Source organism: Gigantopelta aegis, chromosome 3 (assembly GCF_016097555.1).
Source record: "Gigantopelta aegis isolate Gae_Host chromosome 3, Gae_host_genome, whole genome shotgun sequence".
NCBI lineage: Eukaryota > Metazoa > Mollusca > Gastropoda > Neomphalida > Peltospiridae > Gigantopelta > Gigantopelta aegis.
In genome coordinates, this window is record NC_054701.1 from 68853169 (window position 1) to 68879537 (window position 26369).

General features: G+C 34.2%; 1 protein-coding gene across 4 annotated transcripts in view; it reads left to right on the forward strand.

Moving 5' to 3' along the window:
* Positions 1–26369, forward strand: part of LOC121368970 — a 58304-nt gene that overhangs the window by 14192 nt on the left and 17743 nt on the right. For 2 of the 4 annotated variants that reach the window (XM_041493745.1, XM_041493744.1), the window contains exons 2-8: positions 11000–11122; positions 12478–12906; positions 18546–18627; positions 19433–19482; positions 20041–20081; positions 22960–23083; positions 23785–23831. In XM_041493745.1, the coding sequence (XP_041349679.1) occupies positions 11000–11122; positions 12478–12906; positions 18546–18627; positions 19433–19482; positions 20041–20081; positions 22960–23083; positions 23785–23831 (896 nt within the window). Of the gene's footprint in view, positions 1–945; positions 1126–10999; positions 11123–12477; positions 12907–18545; positions 18628–19432; positions 19483–20040; positions 20082–22959; positions 23084–23784; positions 23832–26369 lie in introns of those variants that run through there. The other 2 variants (XM_041493746.1, XM_041493743.1) reach the window with 2 other exon arrangements.

Genomic DNA, 26369 nt, shown 5'->3' on the forward strand with positions numbered 1-26369 from the left:
TGTGTGACGTCACACATGTTCCGAGAATACAAATACAGTACATTTAGTTTTTACCTGTTTCCTGTCGTTTTAAATCCCAGCGAGCGATAGAGTGTCACAAAGTTTGTGGACAGCTGCACATATAAATGGATGTATTACAACATTCCACATTTCTTTAAGCATACATGTAGTTACTCTGGCATCTCCAGTAAACCTATATCTTTCTAGAGTATTCCATGTTCCAGACGTCGGCGAAAGCAGTTCAAAGGACGGTTTTAGGGTACATGACGCCATTTGGACCAATCCAGGCATTTATAACAAAAAAGTATATGTGCACAGGGCTTACTCCCATTTGGTCGAATTCCCAGTTGGTCGAACTGCTAAAACAACAATAGATATGGTTCAATGGTCTTACTGACATGCATGTTGTTACCTCAGTCATTATAATGAACTGTTCCAGATTATTTGGAAACCGATTATTGTTGTATAGATGGTATAGATATCGCTTAACGCATAAAGTATGCAAATATAATAAATATCGAAATAATCCATGTACTGACTAGTGAATGTCCGTAAATAATTATAAAAGAAGGTCTCCATCTAAAAATGTTTATTTCACAAAAAGCAAAAGAAAAACAATTTCAACATTTTAAAATATTCATTCCTTCAAGTACACATACAAGTACAAATGTCCACTTAAGCAGCAGTTTCTTTCAGAATGTTGCACTCACAATGTCACAATCACTGCACAACATGAAGAGGCCATGTTCATTACATACACAGGTAATCAGGTAGTGGTTATATAACAGATGAGTACTTATTTTTCGACCAATTGGGAATTCGACCAAATGGGACGACACCGTGCACAGTGGTGGAAAAACCAAACTCTATTAATAGCTGATTGAGAGATTGGTTATTTCTGGGAAATGCAATCTTCCTAATCAGCATTTCCCGAGAATGAGGCTGTCACATTATGTTTATTTCACACAAAGGAATTATTCCCTAGGATAGCTTAACATCTTGACATAAACTGTTCAGTAGTTGCGTACAGACTTGTAGGTAGGCCTACCTGCCGCGTCCAGATGGCTAATATAATCCTATTTTTTAGATTGGTTACGTTTTGTGTTTTGAAGACAAAAATGGAAGGTATGCATATGGATCAATACAAAAACGAGTACATTGGAAATGTCTATGATGTAACATGACATTTGTAAAATCAGTATTAATATTCTATACGGTAAAGTACCCTTATAACGAACTGCAAGGGACCAGGAACATCGGTTTGTTATAGCAGTAGTTCGTTGTAAACATTTAGACGTTAGACGTTTTCATCCAGGAAGTCGGCCATTTTGGATGTTTCAAATTTAAACACCATAAACACAAGAATTAGTGGTGTGGGTTTTTTAATATTTCATTTATTATCACCATTAGAAGCAAACATGCAAATAAAAAATACAGCATGTTGAATCAAATGAGTGTTCAGTCAGTCACGTTTTGAAACAAAGTTGCTTATTTTTGTCTGCTTAGTGAGCGTTTTTTTAATATAAAAACCTCAATGAAGGAGAGCCGCCTGAATCTGATCACGAGAACGAATTAAATCTTGACGATATCGATATAAATAACGATAATATCTTAAACAGAAAAACTGAAGAAGGCGAAATAAGAAATGCAATTAAACAACAAAAAATGGCAAAGCAACTGGAATAGATAACATTGTAAACGAGTATATAAAATCTTCTATCGATCATTTATGTTACAGGACTCGTCCGTAAATGGACACAACTACACTTGGATTCAAACAATTATTTAACAACCTAGGTATGACTGATATATGGTTGTCTCGAAGATTTTTAACAAAAAAAACCCCAACTTCTTGAATATATCAAACTGAGGCAGCATGACCAGTACCTTCAAACGTGGAACAAAAAAATAGCATCATCGTCTAGAGGAAAAAATTATACAATTTTTAAAAATCAGCTAATTTTTGAAAAATACCTCACTATAATGCCTGAAAAACTATGGATCATTATTCTTAAATTCAGAACATCAGATCATTATCTCCCGATTGAAATAGGACGGTGGAATAATACACCAGTAGAAAATAGATTATGCACACTTTGTGATTCTAACGATATTGGTGATGAATATCAGTATCTCTTCACTTGTGCCTTCTTTACTAAGTCTCAAAAAACACTCCTAAAACAATATTATTATGTGAACCCCAGTACCCTAAAATTTAAAGAGTTAATGATTAGTAATAAAATAGGTGTCCTAAGAAAAGTCAGCAAATTAATTAAAGAAATTAATGATAAATTTAAAAGACCATAGCTATTTGTATCAACATATACCACATCTCTCGAGTTAAATATGCATATACCACATCACTCGAGTTACATGCGCCTTATTATTATATCACAGATATCCCTATTTTAATAAATCGAAATATACTAGTACATGTATAACAAGTTATATAATGAACTTCAATTATTCTACTATACCTAATATTACTGACTTATTGTATATATGTATTTTTGTTATGTCCACTCGTATTTCTGTATACATGTATTTATATAATTTAACTATTCATATACTATATTATTTACTATTTAATGTTCTCCTGTAAACCCTGTCCTGTCTTGTCACATGTTATATTATGTAATTATTCATGTTTCCCCATATGCCGTTGCCTAACGGCCTGGGTGTAATAAAGTTCTATTCTGTTAGTCGCATAGCCTGCAAGGCTATTTAACGCTAATTACAATGACTGTATAGTGAGTTTCACGTGTCAGTCGTATTGTTTAATACCGACACTTAACGCTAATTACAATGACTGTATAGTGAGTTTCACGAGCCAGTCGTATTGTTTAATACCGGCACTTAAACAAGCATACTTCAGTAGTGGAGTGAGAACAGACGGTTCATTGCTCACTGCATTAATCCCTTATTTGTTACCAATCTAATACGTAACAACAAGCGGACGTTATCTGATTGGACTTATCAGATTAGATTAGATATGTTTTAAACGTGCTCACATACCTTTATGGTTTCGAGCACACCTATCCCCAGTCCGGCCTCCGATATAATCGGTGGTCTGACTCGGGGCAGGAAAAACCTAACTATAATAAAATTTTGAAATTTTAAACTGGAGGTCAAAAAGAGTAAATATATTATGTCGACATTAATAATTTTGAATGCGTTCCCAAAAGAAATACAGAAATCCCTACTCTACACCTATATAATTATTTAAAATTAACGCAAATTTAGATGGGGAAGTCTAAAAGTAAAAATACAAACATTATAATTTATTTAAAAAAAAACAAAAAAAACAACAACATTTATTTAGTCCCCAGAGGCAAGGGAAAGGGTAGAGGGGTAAGCCCGGCCCACAGAAAAGTTATATTGAATTTAATATTTATTTAAAATGATTACCAATCGTATTTCGGGCCTTGGTGTGACCAGGAGGAAGGGGGGGGGGGGGGGAGGGGGCGAGAAGTGGGGCCGGAACTTTCACAGAAACCTACGGCCAAACCGCCCACGCCCTATGGCCCCAAAAAACCTAACCACCGGCACCACAACCACACACCCCACCCCCCACCCCACCGTGTCCAACCGCAGCTCGATCCAGTCATGGCAATCATTTGTAGAAGGTCACTAGTAGAGTGACCTAAAGCTTTAGTAGAAGGTCACTAGGAAAGTGTCCCAACCCAGTACCTGTCCTGTTTAATTATATAATTGTTTAATTAAAAAATCTAAAACATAGTTAAAAAAAATGATAAAAAATATAAAAACAGATTAAATGAGCGAGCATGCCAGTAACCTACATTATATTTTATTTTATTTTATTTTTAAAATAGATATTAAACAAATTAAAAAAGACGAACTATATACATGTATAAGGTGCAGTTTTTGGAACGGGGAGGGGATTACTGCCAGATAAGCCTCCCCCCATAATCCAAGCAACAATCACACATTCAATCATACAACATATATACATTACACAACAAAACAAGACAACAAAAATTAAAACTAATCGGCTAAAGATAAACCCCCCCCCAGCCCCCCCCCCCCCCTCCCCAGGCAAAACGGGGGGCAAGGCGGAGAAACCCCAACCAATCTAATACATTACACAACAAAACAAAACAAAAAATAAAAGTAATTGGCTAAAAATAAAACCCCGCCCGGCCCCCCAAATAAAACGGGGGGGGGGGGGGGGGGTTAGGGTTACTTATCAGTGCAGTCGTTTTGAATGCATTGACGCTAATGCTACTGATTGATAAGTTGCAAGTGAGCAAAATATCAATGAAGCGATGGAGACTTAAACAAGCGAACAATAGCATCGAAGTGAGATCATACCATTAATTGTTTAATACATTACCCCCTTAATTGATGCCAATCGACTACGTAAATCCACGCGGACGTTATCTGAGTGATCTTATCAGTACATGTGTGTATAGTCGTTTTTGATGCATTGCCGTTAATGCTAATGATTGATAAGATACAAATACGATACAAAACAATTATGATCAGTTTGTTGTATATGTACTAATTTACACTGAAATTCAAAATTTAGAATTTTTTTTAATTCGTTTTAACAGTTAATTCGCTATACATAGTTTGTTCTATATATAAAAATTTATTACTAATATAGTAGTTTGTTATAAGCGTGTTCGTTCTAAAAGTACTTTAGTGTAATTATAATTACATTTGCTTTCTTTTTTGTTTTTACAAAATAAGATAGATGTCTAAACGTGTACAGGTACCGAAATTTGAAAATTTGAATAATATTGTTTCAAAACTGCTCTGCTATGGGGCAACTGCCAACACTATTTATGGTAGACTATAGCTACAATTCCCAATCAAATGACAGCAGGAAACAGATACTAGTGGAGTAGCAAGTGCATTGTGCATTTTATGGTAGACACATGGAATTTGGAACAATGATTCTGTATGCCATATCGACCATTTTAAGATCGGGACCCATTGTTAAGGTCACGTGTGATGACCTTGCCGGCCATTTTGAATTTTGCCATATGTGAAGCCTATTTTTTTCTCTACATAGGTGCTATATATAGCCTTCTATTAAATAATTTAATGCAGTTCGAGTTAGTAAACCTATTTTAATATAATGCTTAACACATGAAGACATTAACTCTCGATGTTAACAACTTCCAAGATGGCCGACAAAACTCAAAATAGCCAGATTTGGTCATACATAGAACCTTTTGTTCCTTATTATATATCAACTATTAGACCGAACATACGTTTTGCCCACAGACATCCTAGTAAAGCCCCTGCGCGTGCTGTAACCTCACCGTGGTGCAGGGGTGTAACATTCTCTTTGAGAATGGCCAATACAGCACAAATTGAAGTTTAGAGTAAAATTCGGTGTCCGTAAAATTCTGTGATATTTGTATTTGTATTTTTGCACAGTTCTTACACTGTTTTTGTTTAAACCTTGAATTTTTATATTGATGTTGATCATCACTTTATTTATTTGCATTACCATAGTTTGACACCCAATAGCCGATGTATTTTTCGTGCTGGGGTGTCGTTAAACATTCATTCATTCATTCATTCATTCCTAGTAAAGAACCTTAGAAGAAATCAAAGATTCAATAGCATCCAAATTTATTATTTTTGCTGACTCACTTTCGTGTCTCCAAGCTTTACGTAATATGAAGCTGGACCATCCCTTAATTGGGATGGTGATACGAAAGTGTGTCTTTTTATCCATTGCCAATAAAGTTATTGTATTTTGTTGGGTGCCCAGCCATGTTGGCATCAGGGGTAATGAAAAGGCAGATTCAGCTGCCAAGTCTGCTTTGGATTTGCCTCATGCCAAGGTTGGTGTGCCTTATACTGATTTTAAAACAAATATCAACAAAAATATCTTTTCGACTTGGCAACGTGATTGGGACGGCGAGGTTGCGAACAAGCTTCATGCTATCAAGCCAGTCTTGGGAGAGTGGCAGTCCTCCTATAGACAGTGCAGGAAGGATGACATAGTCTTGTGTCGTGCCCGCATCGGGCATACTTACTTGACCCATTAATTTATCTTAAAGAAAGATCCTCCACCTCAGTGTGAGCACTGTCAGTGTACTCTGACTGTGCGTCACATTTTGGTGGAGTGTCAGTTTCTGAAAGAAATTCGAAAAGATATATTTGGACCACGAACTGTGATGGAATCCTTTCGATTCCATCCAGAACTTTTATTGCAATATTTACGTGATACTGAGTTTTATTCTAAATTTTAATTATATCTATCTGTGATATTTGTATCAACACACCGAAACACATTCCATAGTTTGCACGTGCATCACGCAGTTGCCCCGTACACGTGCGTGGGGTGTCGTTCTCGATTTTGACAATTTCCAGGAAGGTCGATTAATCACTGTGGAACATTATTTCTGTCAATGTTTTTCATTATTTTGATCATACAGTTGTTATTGGGGTTTTTTAGTCATTTTTATTGTTTGAATTTGCGATTTACTGATAAAAAAAAACTTTCAAATTTCACTTTTGACACCAACCGTCCTTCAAGATCTTTGGTGGTCATAAAACCTACTGTAATACTGAACTACCGGTTGTAATGTTTGCCCAATTAATTGACTATTATCATATAACCATTCCCCACAGCTAATATACTTTACAATTTTGGCAATTTTAAATTCTTATTAGAGTTCACCTACGTTTTTTGAAGAGTATAGTAACTGATTCCGTCTAGCAGATAGATTAGTTTAGTTTTAGATTGTAAACCTATGTTAATGTGACTTTAACAATACAGAACTATTAAATATCATTATTAATAAAAAAGACAGTAAAAAATAAACCAAGCATGAAAATAATTTCCATATCCTTCTGACTGATAAATTACTTCAGTTGTAGTTATTAAACTAACATATGCTTTTAGAATAGCTGGTGTGCATATACTACTAATTCTTAACAAATGTAGACATGAATTATCCACGTTAACAACTTCCAAGATGGCCGACAAAATACAACTACTGTCATAAAAATAACTGATTAAAGTATTGTAGTAACCATTTTCTAACATCAGATGGTTAGTTCAGTTTAGGGTGTATACTACCAAATCAAATCCCATAGACGACAATAGTAACATATGTGGCTAAAACTCCTACCTGCAACGTATCAACCGACATAAACGCCACGGATATAAATACTACCACCCCTCACACTTAAAGTGAATCAGAAAAAATTGGGGGTCAAGCTGCTCGTTTCTGAGATAATGGGTAGCATCTATGACTACCCTAGTTCCGCACAAAATTCGAGTACTTTTTTTTACAGGTACCCCATACATGTTTCAAGCAAAAGGTTACTTGACACATTGGTACTAGATGAAATAAAATTGCATCTTTTTTTTACCCAGATGAAACTATTATTTTTTACAACCAACACACTCACATTTATAACCAATCACAGGACTTGTGGTGTTCACTTCTCTATCAAAAGTTGGGTGCACCTCGAACTTTGACCCAGCCGGAAGTTATTTGGTTTAGTACTACCTTTAAGGTTGGAAACTTATGTATATATGATATGAATAATATAGATTGTAAAAGTAATAATAACTTCACAGTAAAAACCACGTGTCAAATGGCTTCAATATTATGCACATTTAAGCATGCATAAAAGTAACTTTATATATAGAACATTATGTTAAGAATTGTAGTAACCTTGTCTGCTAGCAGGTGGATTAGTTCGGTCTAATGTTCGAAACCTGTGTTAGTATAATATAAATAATATATAATGTAAATATCATCATTAATAACTTCAAAGACAGTAAATATAACTGAAAATGGGTGTCAATATCCAGATTCAATGAAGCATAAAATTAATTTATATAGCCATCTGACGGGTAAGACTGGTAAATTACTTCTGTTGGACTTATTAAAGTAACATTAATATGATGCAAGAATAGTTGACATGTACATACATGTTTGTAGTTTGTAGATTTAATTTATACATGCATGTAAATCATTAACTATTCTTGCATCACATTAATGCCAGTTTTATCAATATAACTTAAGTAATTTGTCAGTCAGAAGGCTATAGAAATTATTTTTATACATAGTTAAATTTGGATATTGGCAGCCATTTTTTAATTGTTTTTATTATCTTTGAACTTATTGATGATGATATTTACATTGAATATAACTAATATTAAATTAACATAGGCTTCCAACCTTAATCTGAACTAATCCATTTGATAGCAAAACAAAAAGGTTTCAATACGTAGTATATATGACAAAATATGAAATGTGGTGTCCATTTTGAATTTTGTCGGCCACCTTAAAGTTTGTTGACGTTGACAGTTCATGTATACATTTATAAAACATATCTAAAAAGTTTACTAACTTAAACTGCATTACTTCATCTGATAAAAGGCTATATGACACCTACGGGTAGTACTAAACCAAATAACTTCCGGCTGGGTCAAAGTTCGAGGTGCACCCAACTTTTGACAGAGAAGTGAACACCACAAGTCCTGTGATTGGTTACATATGTGAGTGTGTCTGGGCTAAAAATGTATGCAATTTTGTTTCATCTGGTACCACTGTGTCAAGTAGCCTTGTGTTTGAAACATGTATGGGGTACCTGTTAAAAAAGTACTCAAATTTTGTGCTGAACTAGAGTAGCCATAGACGCTACCTGTTATCTCAGAAATGAGCACCTTCACCTCCCATTTTGTTCTGATTCACTTTAAGGGTGAGGGGTGGTAGTATTTATAGCCGTGGCGTTTATGTTGGTTGATACGTTGCAGGTAGGAGGTTTAGCCACATATGTTAATATTGTCGTTTGTGGGATTTGATTTGGTAGTATACACCCTACAATAGAGCAAAATGAGCTTCCCATATGGCAATATTCAAAATAGCAGCCAAAGTCAATACACGTGACCTTCAAGTTGGGTCCCGATCTTAAAATGACCTTTATGTATTGTGAGAAATTTCTTGCTTGTACCATAAAATGCACAAAACCCTCTATAGTTTTAAGCTTCTCTGCTCCACTAAACCACTACACTGTCAACATTCCACGTTTTTGGGGTCCATTCGTAGGCGTATGGGGTGTAAATTAGAAGAAAGAACCTAATAATAATAACAAATAAAAAAATATGAATAGGTAGGCTAAAGCCAGGTTGAAGTTGAAATAATGCATTTAGACTTTGTTTTATTAATCATTGGTTATGGGTAATTCTGACATATAGTCTTAAAAAGGAGACCCGCTACATGTTTTCCATTAGTAGCATGGGGTATTTTATATGCACCATCTTACAGGCAGAATAGCACACACGACGGCCTTTGATATATCAGTCGTGGTGTACTAGCTGGAATGACGGGGATCGATCCTCGACCGACCGCATATCAGACGAGTGCTTTACCACTCGGCAACATCCCACCCCTCAATACATTTAAGTATTTCAAGTCAATGAGTCTGTAAAATGTGTCGCAAAACAACATTAGCTTCCAGTTTTAACTATTACCTGTAGGAATTGGATTAGAAACGTCTGTGGTGGGATGCCACAGTGTGTGGGCAGTTGCACATCAGTGCAGTTACAATAAACTATGGATCTATTACAACATTCCATAGATCTTTTGTGATAAACATTTCTATTTTTATTGAGTAATCCGTGTTCAGACTATTTTTGGAAATCATCATAGATTAACAGTAGTTGATTAATTAATTTTTCCATTTTGCTATTAACTATTAACAGTATTAAATTTAAAATGGTTTAATGTTTAGAATAATTACACTTACCTAAAATGTAATTTTTAAATCTACATTTCGTCTTGTATTTACTTTTAACAATATCAGTTTATAAAGGCATTATAGAATATCTAAAAACATGTTTACTTAAACAAATAAAAAATATATTTTTTACTAAACGTAATTATGATAGTATTGACTATTCATATTGTTTTCTGAATAGTTTGTACTATATACTCCTTATTTGTTGTAAAAATACACTTTTAAAATAGTATGTTAAAAGCAACAGAGCTCAGTTCCATGATAAAGGTAAAAATAAAAACATATACACTTTTGTATCATTTAGTGTTTTCACGGTATACCAGATACACGTTTTCAGACCTTGCCTTAAAAAAGAAATTGAGGGGAATTATTTATTGCTCCTGTAACTTAGATTGTGAGCAGCCATTTAAGCGTAACATATAAATTCACGTGCTAAGTTGAGCTAAACATTGTTCTCCTTGATATATATATATATATGTGTGTGTGTGTGTGTGTGTGTGTGTGTGTGTGTGTGTGTGTGTGTGTGTGTGTGTGACCCTTGCTAGTTCATGACAAAACACGACTCGGTTTTCGAGATTATTTTATTCCCGTAGGGAAAAGCTATAAATATATGAATGCGTCACTATAGTCAGTCAAGCGTAACCTATCACTAACCACAGAACTACAATCCATACCCAACTACCCATTCTAACTATAAGCTTATATATAAAAATAGCTAATGTATACATATTAAATTATTAAATAATACAGTAAAGCACTAACTCATCATGCGTACTAACAATCGTATTACAATATCCCTGGTTACAATCACACACACACACACACACACACACACACACACACACACACACACACACACACTAACTCACACACACACAATAACACACACACACATACACACACATACACAACACACATACATACATACATACATATATATATATATATATATATATATATATATATATATACCGACAGACTGAAAAAACAACAACAACATAGTGCACCCGTTACTTAAAGGTGCTTCGCTCTCAAAATATTTTCAGTAATATTTTTGTATTTTGAAGTAATATTTATCAAACTGTTATTTATAAAGTAATACTGTGACACAATATACCAAAGAGTGTTATGTATGCACTCATGAGGCAATATGAAAATTATTTCATACTTTATGACTGAACCTGGAATATTTCAATTAATTATAAGCTCCTTAGAAAAAAAAACCCCTCTATATCTAATCTCTATTCCATATTTGTAGGACATCAGTTAACGACCCGTGAGAGCTTACACCACTGTACCTATTGTGAAGGGCCGTGCTCAGCTTGCCAACCAGGATATTTTGGAAACCATTGTCATAAGAAATGCAGTCCTTGTGATGAAGGTATGACATGCCAGCGATTGACAGCAATGTGTACTGCAGGTTACAATATAGTAATTATGCCAAACGAGCATTCGTAGCATCTGATGTAACACATAGAGAATAATACACAAGTTGCCGTTAGATACCATTTATCTTACAACGAGTTGTTTTAAAATGTATCTAACGAGCGAAAGCGAGTTTCATACGTTTTAAAACTACGAGTTGTGAAATAAATGGTATCTAACGGACACGAATGTATTATTCTATTTCTTGCATATCCTCAAAAACCATGTTTTAAGCAAATTTTAACATCTTTTTCGACTAAAAGTTATTTACAGCCGTTGCAGTTACGCGTCACTGACACATGTATATCAGGTTAACTATACATCACAGCCTAATCGATTTCCACCGTGTTGTTTTTCATTGATGGATGCATGGCCTTGGTGACCTGGTCATCATCTAGGAGCAGCCAGTCGTATGTCTTGAAATTGTTAACACATACGTGTGTAAGCAACCCATGTGTTATAAAAAATAACGCATTGTATTCTCACGAACGGGTGTGTAAGAAATAATTGTAATCAACATGGTTTCAGATACAAATACATACAACGACCCCGTTCTCAGCCCTGCACCTTCACAGAAGTCTTAGAATATCCAAAACTTTTGCTTTTGAATACAAAATGGACATTTGCCAACAAAGAACATATAGACCACATTACAACAAATATATTTTTTTTTACATTTATGTCAGAAACGTTAGAAAAGAGGTATATTTGGGTTTCAAAAGTGGGTCTTCAATAACCGAAATCAAAAGGTGTTTTTTTCTCCGAAAGTCGACCAAATATACATGTTTTTCGTTTTGATCATTGGTCTCATGAAATGCGTACTGATAGCATGTATCTCACGACTACGCTGCAACATGTAGAATTGTGTATGTATGTATACTCAAATGCCTAAAAAAGGAAATAACATTCTAATATCTTCGGCATAAGTGTTTCGCAATGTTCTGGAATAATAATGATAGGCATATACTAATAGTTGTTGTTAATTTAATTAGATTTTTTTACCAGAAATCCGAGTTTTACATAATATAACCTATGCAAGGCTCGAACTTAACGACGGCACTGACGGCAATTGCTGTCGTTGAGATAAAAATTGCCGTAGGTCGGTAGCATCACCTCAATGATAGCAAAATGTTTACAACTGGTGTACATAAGCTGCCAGTATATAACATTAAATTGCCGTCGGTGGGCCGTTTCACTCACGGCAATTTTGTTTTGAAATTGCAGTGGGAGACAAATTCTTAAGTTCAAGCCCTGGTACCGATTGGTACAGCTGTCTGATGGCTACACTACCTTTAAAAATAATCTTTTCAGATAATTCTGTGAATATTAGTGCAACGTGGACATACAACTGTGCGTCATGCGGTGGTCATTGCAAGTCCTGTTTGTCTGGTTGGTATGGAGACAACTGTACACAGAGATGTATAAACTGCGGAAAAGATGGCTGTGATAAAACAACCGGTATATGTGTCCAGTGCAAAGACGCTTTTCATGGAACAAACTGTACGGAACGTTGTCCAGCAACGTGTTCCCAACGTGTATGTCACCGCCGCACCAGCGTTTGTTTGGATGGCTGCCAGAAAGGGACATGGGGAGACCAGTGTCATATGCCATGCAGCAGTGGGTGTTTGGATGGGGAATGCTTCTTTGATGGTACTTGCCACTGTAAGCCAGGATACCAGGGTTCTGAATGCTACCCATCTTACACTTATCCAGAGCTGAGCAAACCAACTACATGTATATGTAAGTTTTGTTTGTTTGTTTTGTTCAAAGAAAGAAAAGAAAAAAGAGAAAACTGTTTCATTTAACGACGCACTCAACACATTTTATTTACGGTTATATGGCGTCAGACACATGGTTAAGGACCGCACAGATATTGAGATAGAAAACCCGCTGTCGCCACTTCATGAGCTACTCTTTTCGATTATCAGCAAGGGATCTTTTATATGTACCATCCCACAGACAGGGTAGGATGTACCACGGCCTTTGATATACCAGTCGTGGTGCACTGGCTGGAACGAGAAATAGCCCAATGGGCCCAACGACGGAGATCGATCCCACACTGACCGCGCATCAAGCGAGCGCCTTACCACTGGGGTACGTTCTGCCCCTGTTGTTTTGTTCAGCGACACCATTAGAGCACATTGATTTATTTATCACTGACTAGTGGATGTCGTACAAGTGGTAATTTTGACATATAGTCTCAGAGAAGAAACCCAATACATTTTACCATTAGTAGCAAGCGATCTTTTATATGAACTATCCCACAGAGAGAATAACACATACCACGGCCTTTGATATACCAGTCGTGCACTGGCTGGAACGAGAAATCTATATGTAAGTATTCAGTACATTATTACCATTGAGACTACACTACCTATATCGGCCGTGTAGGTGGTATAGTGGCTAAGCCATCGCACATAAGGCTGGTAGGTAATGGGTTCGTCTCCCTGTATCGACTCCCACCCAGAGCGAGTTTTAACGACTCAGTGGGTAGGTGCTAGGCCACTACACCGACTTGTCGCTGACTAACCACAAACCACTAATCAATAATCTACCGTCCTGGGCAAACAGTTCAAATAGCTGAGGTGTGGGCCCAGGACAGCGTGCCTGAACCTAAATTGGATATCAGTACGAAAATAACTACAGATGAATGAATGAATTGTACCCACATAAATGTAAATATAACGAGCTATGGGTTTCAGTAATAAAACATTGAACGACCTGGAAGACATTTCGTGAGTGTAATATTAGATATATAGTAATAATTTACGAAAATGCGTATTATCGATCGCTTTACAGGACTTACCAATAAACGTTTTACCATCGAAATAAAATGAAACAATATGGAATATTTTATGTAATATAGTTTTTGTTGTGAACGAATAGAAAATATTACACGAACCTGGAACATATTTCACTTGTCAAAGACAAAACGTACATGGCCGTGAGTTAATGACACAAGCTAAAATGACCTTCACATAGCACTAGAGCCTGAGCCTGAGCCTAATCGATTGTTATGCAAATATCAAATAGCCTTAGATATTGATAGCAGAAAAAGGTTACATTCTAAAAATATACAGCTTTGTTTAAAACGATTGTAATTACATATCAAATATATTTTTCTGCATAAAATGTTAGTGGCTGTATATTAAACATGTTTCTGATCGTTGTAATATTTGTACTAGGTTAAATTTCATTATATTTCCTAAAAATATATTTTTTTCGTACGTACGAAATTACTTGAAGACAAAATCCAATTTGGGCTTCTTTCAAATATTAAGACGACCAGAAACACATTGAATATACAGATACTGATATTCTAAACAAGAAAATATATTTAATATGAAAGTTTAATCGTAGAAATATTTTATTAGTCGTAAACATCTTACAATGCAGCAAACTCAGGAATGTCCCTTTAAATATCGTGCCTTTTAAATGAAGGCTAATATATGGAATTTGTTGGGGTTTGGGTTCATTTTCATTAGTAAGCAACGGAAAAACTATACTGAATTGGAATTATATAATATTGACAACGAACTATAATCTCGAATTCTAGTTTTGAAATGTATACCATAAAGAACTTACTATCGGTAATATATCGGATTTAAAGTTCATTATTTCAGAAGTAACAGAACTAATGAATTATCTAATATTACTCACTTTTGTTTTCATTTATTATGAGTCCATATATATAAAAGAATTGGGACACTATCTAATGTATATTTACCATATCGATGAAAATAAACAGATTTGTCAAAACGTTTCATTTCATTTATTGGAAAATATGACAAGTAGCTCCACCACCTTCATAAGGGTAGGGCATAAGGGTGGGATTGTTGTATATTCTGCAAACGTGTACACGTAAACTGAATGATAAACTCGTATTCCATGACCAAAATCGTATCCCTTCACAAGGCGGAGTGCAGTCATGATTGCTTCCATGATTCACCTTAGGAGGGGCGGGACGTAGCCCTGTGGTAAAGAACTCGCTCGATGCGCGGTCGGTTTGGGATCGATCCCCGTCGGTGGGCTCATTGGGCTATTTCTCGTTCCAGCCAGTGCACCGCGACTGGTATATCAAAGGCCGTGGTATGTACTACCCTGTCTGTGGGGTGGTGCATATAAAAGATCCCTTGCTGCTAATCGAAAAAAGAGTAGCCCATGAAGCGGCGACAGCGGGTTTCCTCTCTCAATATATGTGTGGTCCTTAGCCATATGTCTGATGCCATATAACCGTAAATAAAATGGGTTGAGTGTGTCGTTAAATAAAACATTTCTTTCTTTCTTTCATCCTTAAGAGGACCGCCACTTACCTAGAAGATCCGTAAAAGGTTGTTTCAGTAAACGGAAATAAATGTTTAAACGGTGTTTTGAATGTATTAGTTGGAAAAGCTGGCGTCCTTAGAAAACTTTCTATGTTTTGTGGTTTAATATTATGAATACTAATATTTTTAAATCATCTGGCTGATATTCTGTGTATTTTTGTACTTACGTACGTTATTGTACATACACCATCGTGTTACAGTTATATTGATTAGTGTACGTAAATATCATCATATGCGTACTAGACTACGGTCTGAGCAGCGTTCGAAATAAGCACTTGTCCGTTTGTCCCGACAAGTGAAAATTTACTGGGAAAAGCATAATTTGCCGTAGTGGTTATCCGGCGGAAAAGTGAAAATTTATTTTTGAAAAAATCAGTATCATCATTTTTAGCAATAGTTGTAAAACGAAACCCCCAGAAAAATCAGCGGTGTCTCATCGCAAAATGTTATACAAATATCATGGTTTGAGAGTTAAATAAACATAGTCTTGATAACACAATAGTCTTCGTTCATGAATATTCGGAATATCATGAAGTTACCCACTCGGAACGTCTCGGCTGACATAAATAATGTATTTGATCAACACATTATATTCGATACCATTCGTATTTAAAAACTTAAAAAAAAAATTGTTTTGTTGTTTAAGTTTAAAACGAAGTAGTTGTCTGTTTACCACAAATGTGAAAGTCAGTTTTCCTTTGATTTGTGTGAATTACTGACTATATCATCGGTTATTGGATAAAACGAAAACCTGTTAAGGGGTTAAAAACATATTAGTTAACATTTATCATTTTATTATTTAGGTGTAAGCTATATTTACATATATCTCTGCAGTGAATTTTATGAAATAAGTTACTTAAAAATAATTGTGTATGACAGATGGACAAGTGGAAATATTGGCGGACAAGTAGATTTTGTGGCATACTTGCTCGGGGGACAAGTGAATTTTTGTTTCTTATTTCTATCACTGCTGAGTGTAAATAAAGTTCAGTTCAGTTCAGAATGTATTATGTTATGAATATGTGTACGTTTACAGTGTGTGTATACATAAGTCTGTTTTACAGTAATTATTATTAGTTACATATCAGGTTCTTCGGAACGACACGTCAGGTGAATGAATTAATGAATGTTTAACGACACCCCAGCACGAAAAATACATCGGCTATTGGGTGTCAAACTATGGTAAATGTAAACACAATGTGATGACACGTGAGGTGTGACACGCTATAGTAGGGGGTGCGTGAAACAGTAAACTGTTTGTGGTGTGTATAGTTTATATAGTAAAACAGAAAGTAATGTTTTCATTGTGTTCAGTGGATGACACATGTGATTGTAATCGGGCATTGCTGTGGTGATGTATGGAACATCCAAACCGCATAGTCTCACCGATATGCTCAAATTGTTTATCGTAACATATAGTTGATAAGGAAGGAAATGGTTTATTTAAAGGGACATTCCTGAGTTTGCTGCAATTGTTAACATTAACAGAGATTTTTTAACGATTGTAATTACATATCAAATATATTTTTCTGCATAAAATGGCTGTATATTAAACGTGTTTCTGATCGTTCGAATATTTGTATTAAAGTAGTGTCGGAAATAGAATACAAATTATTTTTGTTAACTATTTCTTTCATATTAAACTGACAAATAAATATTTAGTAAATATATATTTAATGATACTCTACCTAATTTAGCATTCACTTGTTTGGGCTCTCATTAATGTACAATGTGGTGTTTACTCTTGAAATTAAAATAAAGATGTCAGTAAACAAGAGATTTGTGACCTTTATTGGAACATACTATAACACATTTTTATGGATATGTGTCAATTTCATTTACCCGTAAACAAACTTTTAATTTAAAACTGCAAGATAACTGATTATTTTGAATTGCACCATAAATTATTAATTTTGACCAGCATATTTAGTGAATATAAATTCAATATAAATACAGTAGAAATGTACACAATCTTGCAACCACTTAAAGGTGCTATATCAGAAGTTATATGTGATCATCTGTTTGTGATAAAGATTCTCCAATAAAAATGTATTTTCTACTAGTAGATAAAATCATTTTCGATAATCATAATTATGGGCATATAGTTAAAGGTGTAGTCTTTAAATGTTAAAGCAAAATTTAATAAAAACATGATTTGCAATAGCTGTCATTATGCAACTTTGAGATAGCACCTTTAATACCGGAAAATAGATCACAAACTCAAAATGGTTCTAGACAGTTTTGCTCAAAAGTTACTTATAAATGTTTACAAATATTTTGTTTTGGAGAGGAATAGGGGTAAACCATCATCAGAAACGGTCCCTCACATATTGTAACAGCAATGAAATTAACATATGTTGACAAAACTTTGTTATAGTCTGTTCCAATAAAGTGCACAAATCACCTGTTTACTGGCGTATTTTTTTAATTTCAAGAGTAAACACCACCTTGTACATCAATAAGAGCCAAAACAAGTAAATGCTAAATTAAGTAGACTATAATTAAATAGATATTTACAAAATATTTACTTGTCTGTTTAATATGTAAGAAATAATCGACGAAAATAATTTTGATTCTATTTCCAACAACACTATAGGTTAAATTTCATTTTATTTCCTAAAATATTTTTTTTTCGTACGACATTATTTGAAGACAAAATCCAGTTGGGGCTTCTTAAAAATATTAAAAAGACCAGAAACACATTGAATATACAGACATGGATATTCTAAACAAGAAAATATATTTAATATGTAAGTTTAATCGTAGAACTATTTTATAAGTTGGAAACATCTTACAATGCAGCAAACTCAGGAATGTTCCTTTAATGTCATGACTGGATTCGAGAATAATCAAACTAAAGCTCTGTGGCATCAGACGTAGGAGAAAATGTATATTTTAGACAGTGTAGCTTCCGACCATTTGGTTGTCAACCATTGCCAAAGCATTACATAGAGTTTCCTCTAGCCTTCCCCTACATATCAATATCAATAAGGTGAGGGCTGGAGGTGACTCGAGCTACCAAATTACATGTGTATATGTATTTTGTTTTTACAGATCATGACGATAGATACAAAGTAGCCCTTTTCGTAACAACTTCAGTGTTTTTGTGCATCATCATTTCAGTGGTAGTCGCATGGCAAGTATTTGAAGTTTATTTTATGATTTACATAAGAGTATTTTATTTTACTTCATTTGCAGCCCTGTAATTTATATTATCAAAATAATCCTAACATGATATGATGAATCATTTTTGTATTTCTAATATTAATTTGTAAAATATGCTGTTTTAATTTGTAAAATATTCTGATTATTTTATCTTTTTTTAATATTTATTTCATGACAAATTTTGAGTTTTAATCGATGCCAACAAAAGCGAATTTTACCATATGCAATCTGCATTGTTCTTTCATTTCCCACTACTGACCAAAATAAATAGTTCAGGCCACAACCTTCCTCTGGGATATGGACATTGTGATTTAAAATTAGTCGAATACAATATCATTAACCATAAATTACGACATGCCAAATGTATCACGACAAACCGATTAGTACGTTTTATGACAACTGTTTCGAATGCATTTAGTTTTACATGCGACAGTCCTGAGAACATTTTGACAAAGATTTATGAACCATGTTTAATGTTAAACGGGGCTGGTGCCAAATAACAGATTCTCGGAAAAGTTGCTTTGTATGATGCTAGTGGTGATGGTAGTGGTGGTTGTGATGGGGGCGCGTTTCGAAATTATGTCACACAAAATCTGACACTTTTATTGAACCACTGTTACCACTATAACCATTCCACCGTCATATATTACAAAATTCTCGTCACCCCGTCCCCTCTATTTTTTCCGTCGCTGTCATGTACTTGGCAAGCATTACTGGATTTTCTGTTGTTAATTTTTTGATGATTTATTTGAATAATAGTTTTATATTTCTTACAGGCGAAGACTGGTCAAGACATCACGCAAATATCCAGGCTTTGTTGACGAAGGTACGTAAGATATATTGTGCATTCACAGACCTTTAGGGTGTATTCCAGAAATTCAATAGCACAGACAACATTGCTAGACTAAAAAAAGTATATCAATATGTTCACAATACATATATGGGTACTATAACAATTCACCCATGAAAGTAAAACAAAGATAATCAGGCAAATGCTAAATATAAATATATTAATTTTAAAACTTTAGCCAGTGTATATTACACACTCGATTAAAACACTTATTTCATCTGCAACACAGTTATTAAAGCACTTAAGACATATACTCGTATATGCATAGGTACGTACGTACGTATCTATCTACTAATTACGTACGTACCAACGTATCTGCATATTTATCAATATGTCTCACTTTTTACCTACCTGCATACATGCATTCATCCACACTCACACGCACACAAACAACGAACGTGCGTACACACATTCAGTGACATGCATACCTACAAACAAAGAAGCAAAATCCACTCGACTAGAACACAATATTATAGTCTTTTAGAACAAATAAAATATTCCATCATTATTGTGTTTTTTTCCTCATGATTTCAGAGGTGAAATTAGTCAAATGTGACACAGGAATCGGAAATGACGTAAGTTCGTTATCATCTTTACCGCCAGAAGTTGATGGCATGTGTAATAACGTTTAACCACTTTTAAAACAGCACCTGGAATTTAGAACACTGACGAATTTCAACTGTTTTACGATATACGACGTATATATATGCAACGTTAATAAGTAACCAATAAAATAGCATATAAAAATTTGAGTTCTGATAAACATGTATTATACATATATATTTACCGACCGGCTTAGGAAGTGTAGCAGTTAAGACATCAGACCTAAGGCTAATGGGTTCACACCTCAGTATCAAGAGTGAATTACAGACAGGCAGAACGACAGGTATTTTATTAAGGTATATACATAAACACACACACACACATACACACATACATACTCTTCAAAAAAGTAAGGGAACCTGAAATATTAAAGTTACTATCAACTATTAGACCAAACATACGTTTTGACCACAGAAATCCTAGTAAAGGACGTTCACGTCTGTTTATCAACACACCGAAACACATTCCATAGTTTGCACATGCTTCACGCAGTTGCCTCGTACACGTGCGTGGGGTGTGATTCAATTTCCAGGAACATTATTTCTGTCAGTCATTTTCATTCTGTTTTTTAAAATACGGTAACAGGTTTTGGCGCATAAAACGAACAAACGAGAATTGCCGAAGAGGACATACAATTTGTCTTCTTCCGTCATCGTTGTATTATATATATATATATATATATATATATATATATATATATATATATATATATATATATATGCTTGTAAACGCCTCAATGTAACATCGTATGGTGTTCCGAGTGAATAACTTTCTGTTTTGTCATCTATATACGGTAGGTGTTCGCTTACAGACGTATTTGTCACTAACCACTAATCATAAACCAACAAACACACAAACCGCTGAGGTGTGTGCAACAGAAGCGGCTTTGAATCTTAAATGTGTATAATCATGAAACAAAAAATAAAATCAAAATGAAACGGAATGACTACGCTCTAATGGGATTAAAATGGCGTGTGATAGTCTCATGAATTGCAGCAACATTAATAAAATGCGATAACATTTGCCTAACTTTGACAGTCACCCGCATTCAGTAAAAATATAAAAAGTAATGATAATGTATAAACAATAATATACCTTTGTTACCATACAGAATTAAACTTTCATTCATGTCACAGTTTTTTTTGTAAATATACAGGATTCTCGCGTGCACATTTACACAATTCTGAATACAATTTTTTAAAAATCGTTAATTTAACAACAACAAAAACAACAACCACGACTATTACTAATTCTGCTACTACTACCGCTACTACCCCTGTACTACAACTAATAATAATAATAATAAAGTAGTAGTAGTAGTAGTAGTAGTAGTAGTAGTAGTAGTAGTAGTAGTAGTAGTAGTAGTAGTAGTAGTAGTAGTAGTAGTAATAGTAATAGTAGTAGTAGTAGTATAATTAGTAATAGTTGTGTGTGACGGAACATGCTCTTAGTTTTGATATTAATTGTGTTAGAGGGCCGTGTGCAGTTCCAATTTGCACTTAGCCCAGGTGGGCAACTTGTTACGTAATACCTCTGCGCGACGGTCGTCGAGCTGTACTTTCTAATACACACCCAGCCAGATGCGGAGGCCATGTGGCCAGTCGTTACGTAATACCTCCGCGAGTGCGGTTTTTACAACCGTGATTTTGGGGACTAGGCGTCATTGAGTCTGACCATCTGAGACAAATATGCCGGCGAGTTTTAGAGATATCGGGGAGAGACATAGGAAGGTATCCGAGGGGAACGGTCGTTGTCCAACTGAACGATCTATATTAGTTCAGACGGGACTTTGGTAAATATATTATTTCTGCTCTGTTGTATAACCTTGATGTGATTGATGTGACTTTTAATATTTTAATACTGTATTATACCAATATTCTTTAGACAGTGTCTTCGGTCATCTGACGAAGTAAATCGTAGACTTATTGTTCTAACATTATACGAGTATTTGGTAATATAAAGCTTAGCCAGTCATCCTAGAGGACCTAGGTAAACTGTAGGTTATTGTCTTTATTGTGATAGGTACCAGTATTAATTCTGTGTTACAAGGTTACTGAATGAGTAGTTAAGGGTTAATTAAAAATTAACCAGTTAGGAATAGTGTTGTGATTCCTTTATTAATTAAGTTCCCCTGGCAGCGTTTCTCAATTATCACACGTGTGGGTGTTGTGTCACGGTGAAGTGATTAGCATATTGTGTAAACTAGACACCTAGAGATTAACTAATTAAGTGATCAGTTCTGGGTTGTTATTATTTGTTGTTGTAAATTAACTACTGCGGCAGTACATTTGTCAGCGTAGATTAATACAGATTCCAAAGTGTATTGTGTTTTTGTTGTGTTTTCTAGTGAACTAAACGTCCTATAATAATATATACTTTATATAAGATCTTATCTCTGATCATACCTAGACGAGCCAAAGCGGGTATAATTGCCTGTTACAGAGAGATCTAATAGAAATACAGTTAGGAGAGATATTTGGACAATCGTGTTTCATTCAGTTACGGGTATTATAGGATCCCCGTGACATCGTGGTTGTTATTTGTGTTGTTGTTGTAGTAATACCGCTACAACAACAACAACAACAACAACAACAACAACAACAACAACAACAACAACAACAACAACAACAACAACAACAACAACAACAACAACAACAACAACAACAACAACAACAACAACAACAACAACAACAACTACTACTACTACTACTACTACTACTACTACTACTACTACTACTACTACTACTAATAATAATAATAATAAAGTAGTAGTAGTAGTAGTAGTAATATTGTTATTGTTATTACTGATGTTGTTTACAAATCGGTTTTGGTACAAGCTTATTTTTACAGGCACCTATTATGAAAACACAGCCAGTGATTGAATTCGAAAGATCAATATTACTATCTGTTATAAAGAATGTGTTGGAAGAAAACCAGAAACTAAAACAGAATGAAATATCGGTACAGCCAAGAAGTACGTATCATTTGTAACGTTCAATTTTGGCAAAACAATCGTTCTTAAGATATATACATGTATAATATATTGATGGAAAGAAAAACAAGGAACAGAAAAAAAAAAAAAAAATAATAATAAAAAAAAAATGGAAAGACATAAGGTATCACATATACATGTATAGTAATAGCAAATAGTGATTGCAACGAACACGATCATGTTGCTGGCAGTCAAGTCAATTTGACACTACTGACATTTAATCCCCCAAGTCAACTTTGTATGAAAAACAAACAGTACACCGCTAGTTGCAAATTAAATGTGGTCTACAAATTCCTTTATTTGCTTTCCATCAGTATATAGGTACCACGTCACATACGTTTGTTATATGAACCAATCTCTGATTTAAAGGAATTCTACACTTAACTCGGCGAAACGTGTATCATGGTGACATGCTTTATATGCAGCTAAAACAAACGAAACATATGTTTTATTAGCTTTCCATAAGAGACATTGCTGTTACTATATTTTATTATCGATTTTGTATTGTAATTTATGAATAAGATTATTGTTATCATATTGTAAGACTATACCTTTGTTATAATGTATTATGACTGCTCCAGTTACAAATTATATTACGACTATTCAAAATTAGCACTGCCATCATGATTGTATATTTTATATATGTATAATAATCACGTCATCTAACACATCTAATATTTCAGTCGAAATATCGATACAATGGACGAAACAATCAGAATCATGTCTCAATGTGAGTTTTATTGTCTATATCTCTCTTATGCAATACACCTTCACATTTGTTCTTGTTTTTACTTTTCCAGCTCATTACAAAAACAAAACAAAACAACATGATATATAATATGTATGATTTATACATGATCGAGATGAACAGATAAAATGTAACATGCACAACACACACACGCACACACACACACACACACTCTCTCTCTCTCTCTCTCTCTCTCTCTCTCTCTCTCTCTCTCTCTCTCTCTCTCTCTCTCTCTCTCTCTCTCGCTCACACACACATACACACAAAGTGCGTAATAGCTAGTAATACTGTACAAGTATATCATTTGTTTACAAGACCATATCATGCAAGTCCATAGGATAATGACCTTGCCATTATCAACCATCTAGTGGCGTGTGTACGTAGATGGATAATAACACTTTTGTAAGTATTCGACAGTAAATCAATACTTGGATTAATGGGTTCTACGTATAAAAGTTTAAGTCTAATAGTAGCGAAGCTTTCACAACACAGGCACGGCGGAAGTAAGTAGACACGGGGGGAGGGGGGGGGGGGGGAAGGGGGTCGAGGGCGCAAAGCAAATTTTCTAGGGGTTTGGTAGGTACGCGCCTTCGTAAAATGTTGAAAACTAGATGTCCTGTAATGCAATTTCCTGCATTCTAAAATTCATCTTTGCCTTAAGATTTTTTGTGTATTGTCCCCAGAGCAATATGGCCATGCCAAGGTTAAGGTGCCTTGAGATCATGACCTTACAATGTCAAAATATCATCACATATACATTATATGGAAAGAGTAATAATAATATCTTGATATATATATATATTATTAACGTAATACAATACTGTTGAATATCTATAATATGGGAAGTTAAATGCTCCGGGTTCAACATGAAAATGAGGAAAAGAAGAAGGAAAGAATGCAAAAGGAGTAAGGATTAAAAGGAAAAGGAAAGAGGAATGGAAGAATCTCACTAAAAGGAATATAATTTGTACTGTATCTGTATTTCCAAGCAAGCTGTGTTTATATCTATCTATCTATCTATCTATCTATCTATCTATCTATCTATCTCTCTCTCTCTCTCTCTCTCTCTCTATCTATCTATCTATATATATATATATATATATATATATATATATATATATATATATATATATATAATTCACTCATTGATATTTATTAAATATACTTTAATTAAAAAGGTCAAGCCATTGTTCAATAAATAATTCATAGTTACAATTTTTTTAAAGAATATATTTTTCTATATCAAATTGTATTTGTAATATGTCTTTAACGCTGTTAAAATTAAAATAAAAAAACATTTCTGTACTTTCATACTATAAATATAATATTTGACGTTAATTGTTAACTAATTTACAAAATAACTATTTTTGTTATTAATCATACCAAATAAAACAATATCTTTGCTGAAATTAATTTCAGTTCCTGGTTTAGATAATATCCATGCTTTTACATTTTTCAAAATAGTATGAACCTTATCACATTTGAAAAATAGATGTTGCAAGGTTTCTGGATAATTATTACAAAAGTTGCAAATGTTAGAATTTATTTAAAGGATCATGTGTAAAAATTTATTAGTTGCCAGGATTCTATGTAAAATTCTATATTGAAACCAGGATAAAGTCGTATCTTTTACGTTATTAAAAGGTATAACATAATACATTTCCCATTCCTGTAAATCACATACAAACCCTTCATTGGCATACTTTATTTGTGCTTTTGGAGTTACTGTTTCGGTGCTTAGTATATTGTACATATATTTGCAGCCACGGTTATCTTTTAACAAAATATTTAGCTTAAAAGGGAAAATTGGATGTTTTAACATAACAAAGGTATCGTCGGTTAGGTCGTGTGAGTTATATATAAAATATTTAATAGCATTTATTAATGAAGCATATTGTAAAAAGTTTGTAGTTATTTGATATTTTTGTATGAATACACCATAAAATCTCCTAATTCATAATACCATTTTCCGATGGATTTATGCTAGAAAAAAGTTTTTTTTGTCTATACATATGTTGCTTTAAGATTTACTACCAATAATATTTTATTCAGAATTATTGCACCACCCCCCATCCCCCACCCCCCGCTCCTGTAAAAACTACTTAATATACTAATGATAATATCTAAACTTACTAATAAAATATGACTTTGTTGACAATATTTCATTAATAGAGAGAAACATGTATTGATAAACTTTATCTAGTCCTACCTCCTACATATTCACAAAGCAGGATGGCTGCCTATTACTACTTCATTCTAAAATATTTATATACCTGTTGACCTAAAAACTGTATTTAAAAAATCATGAAATAGCATCTATGTATGTATGTACGTACGTACGTATGTATTGATGTATGAATATCTATATATTGTATGTTTGTCGGGTTTGACTTTTACATACATAGATATTAACGCACTGGCGCAGGGGATAATTAAATCCTTTCCGGCCTCACAAATTGTCTCATGCCATGGCTGGTATTTGAACCTGTGACACCGAATCGCCCTGACCTTAAGGGTTTG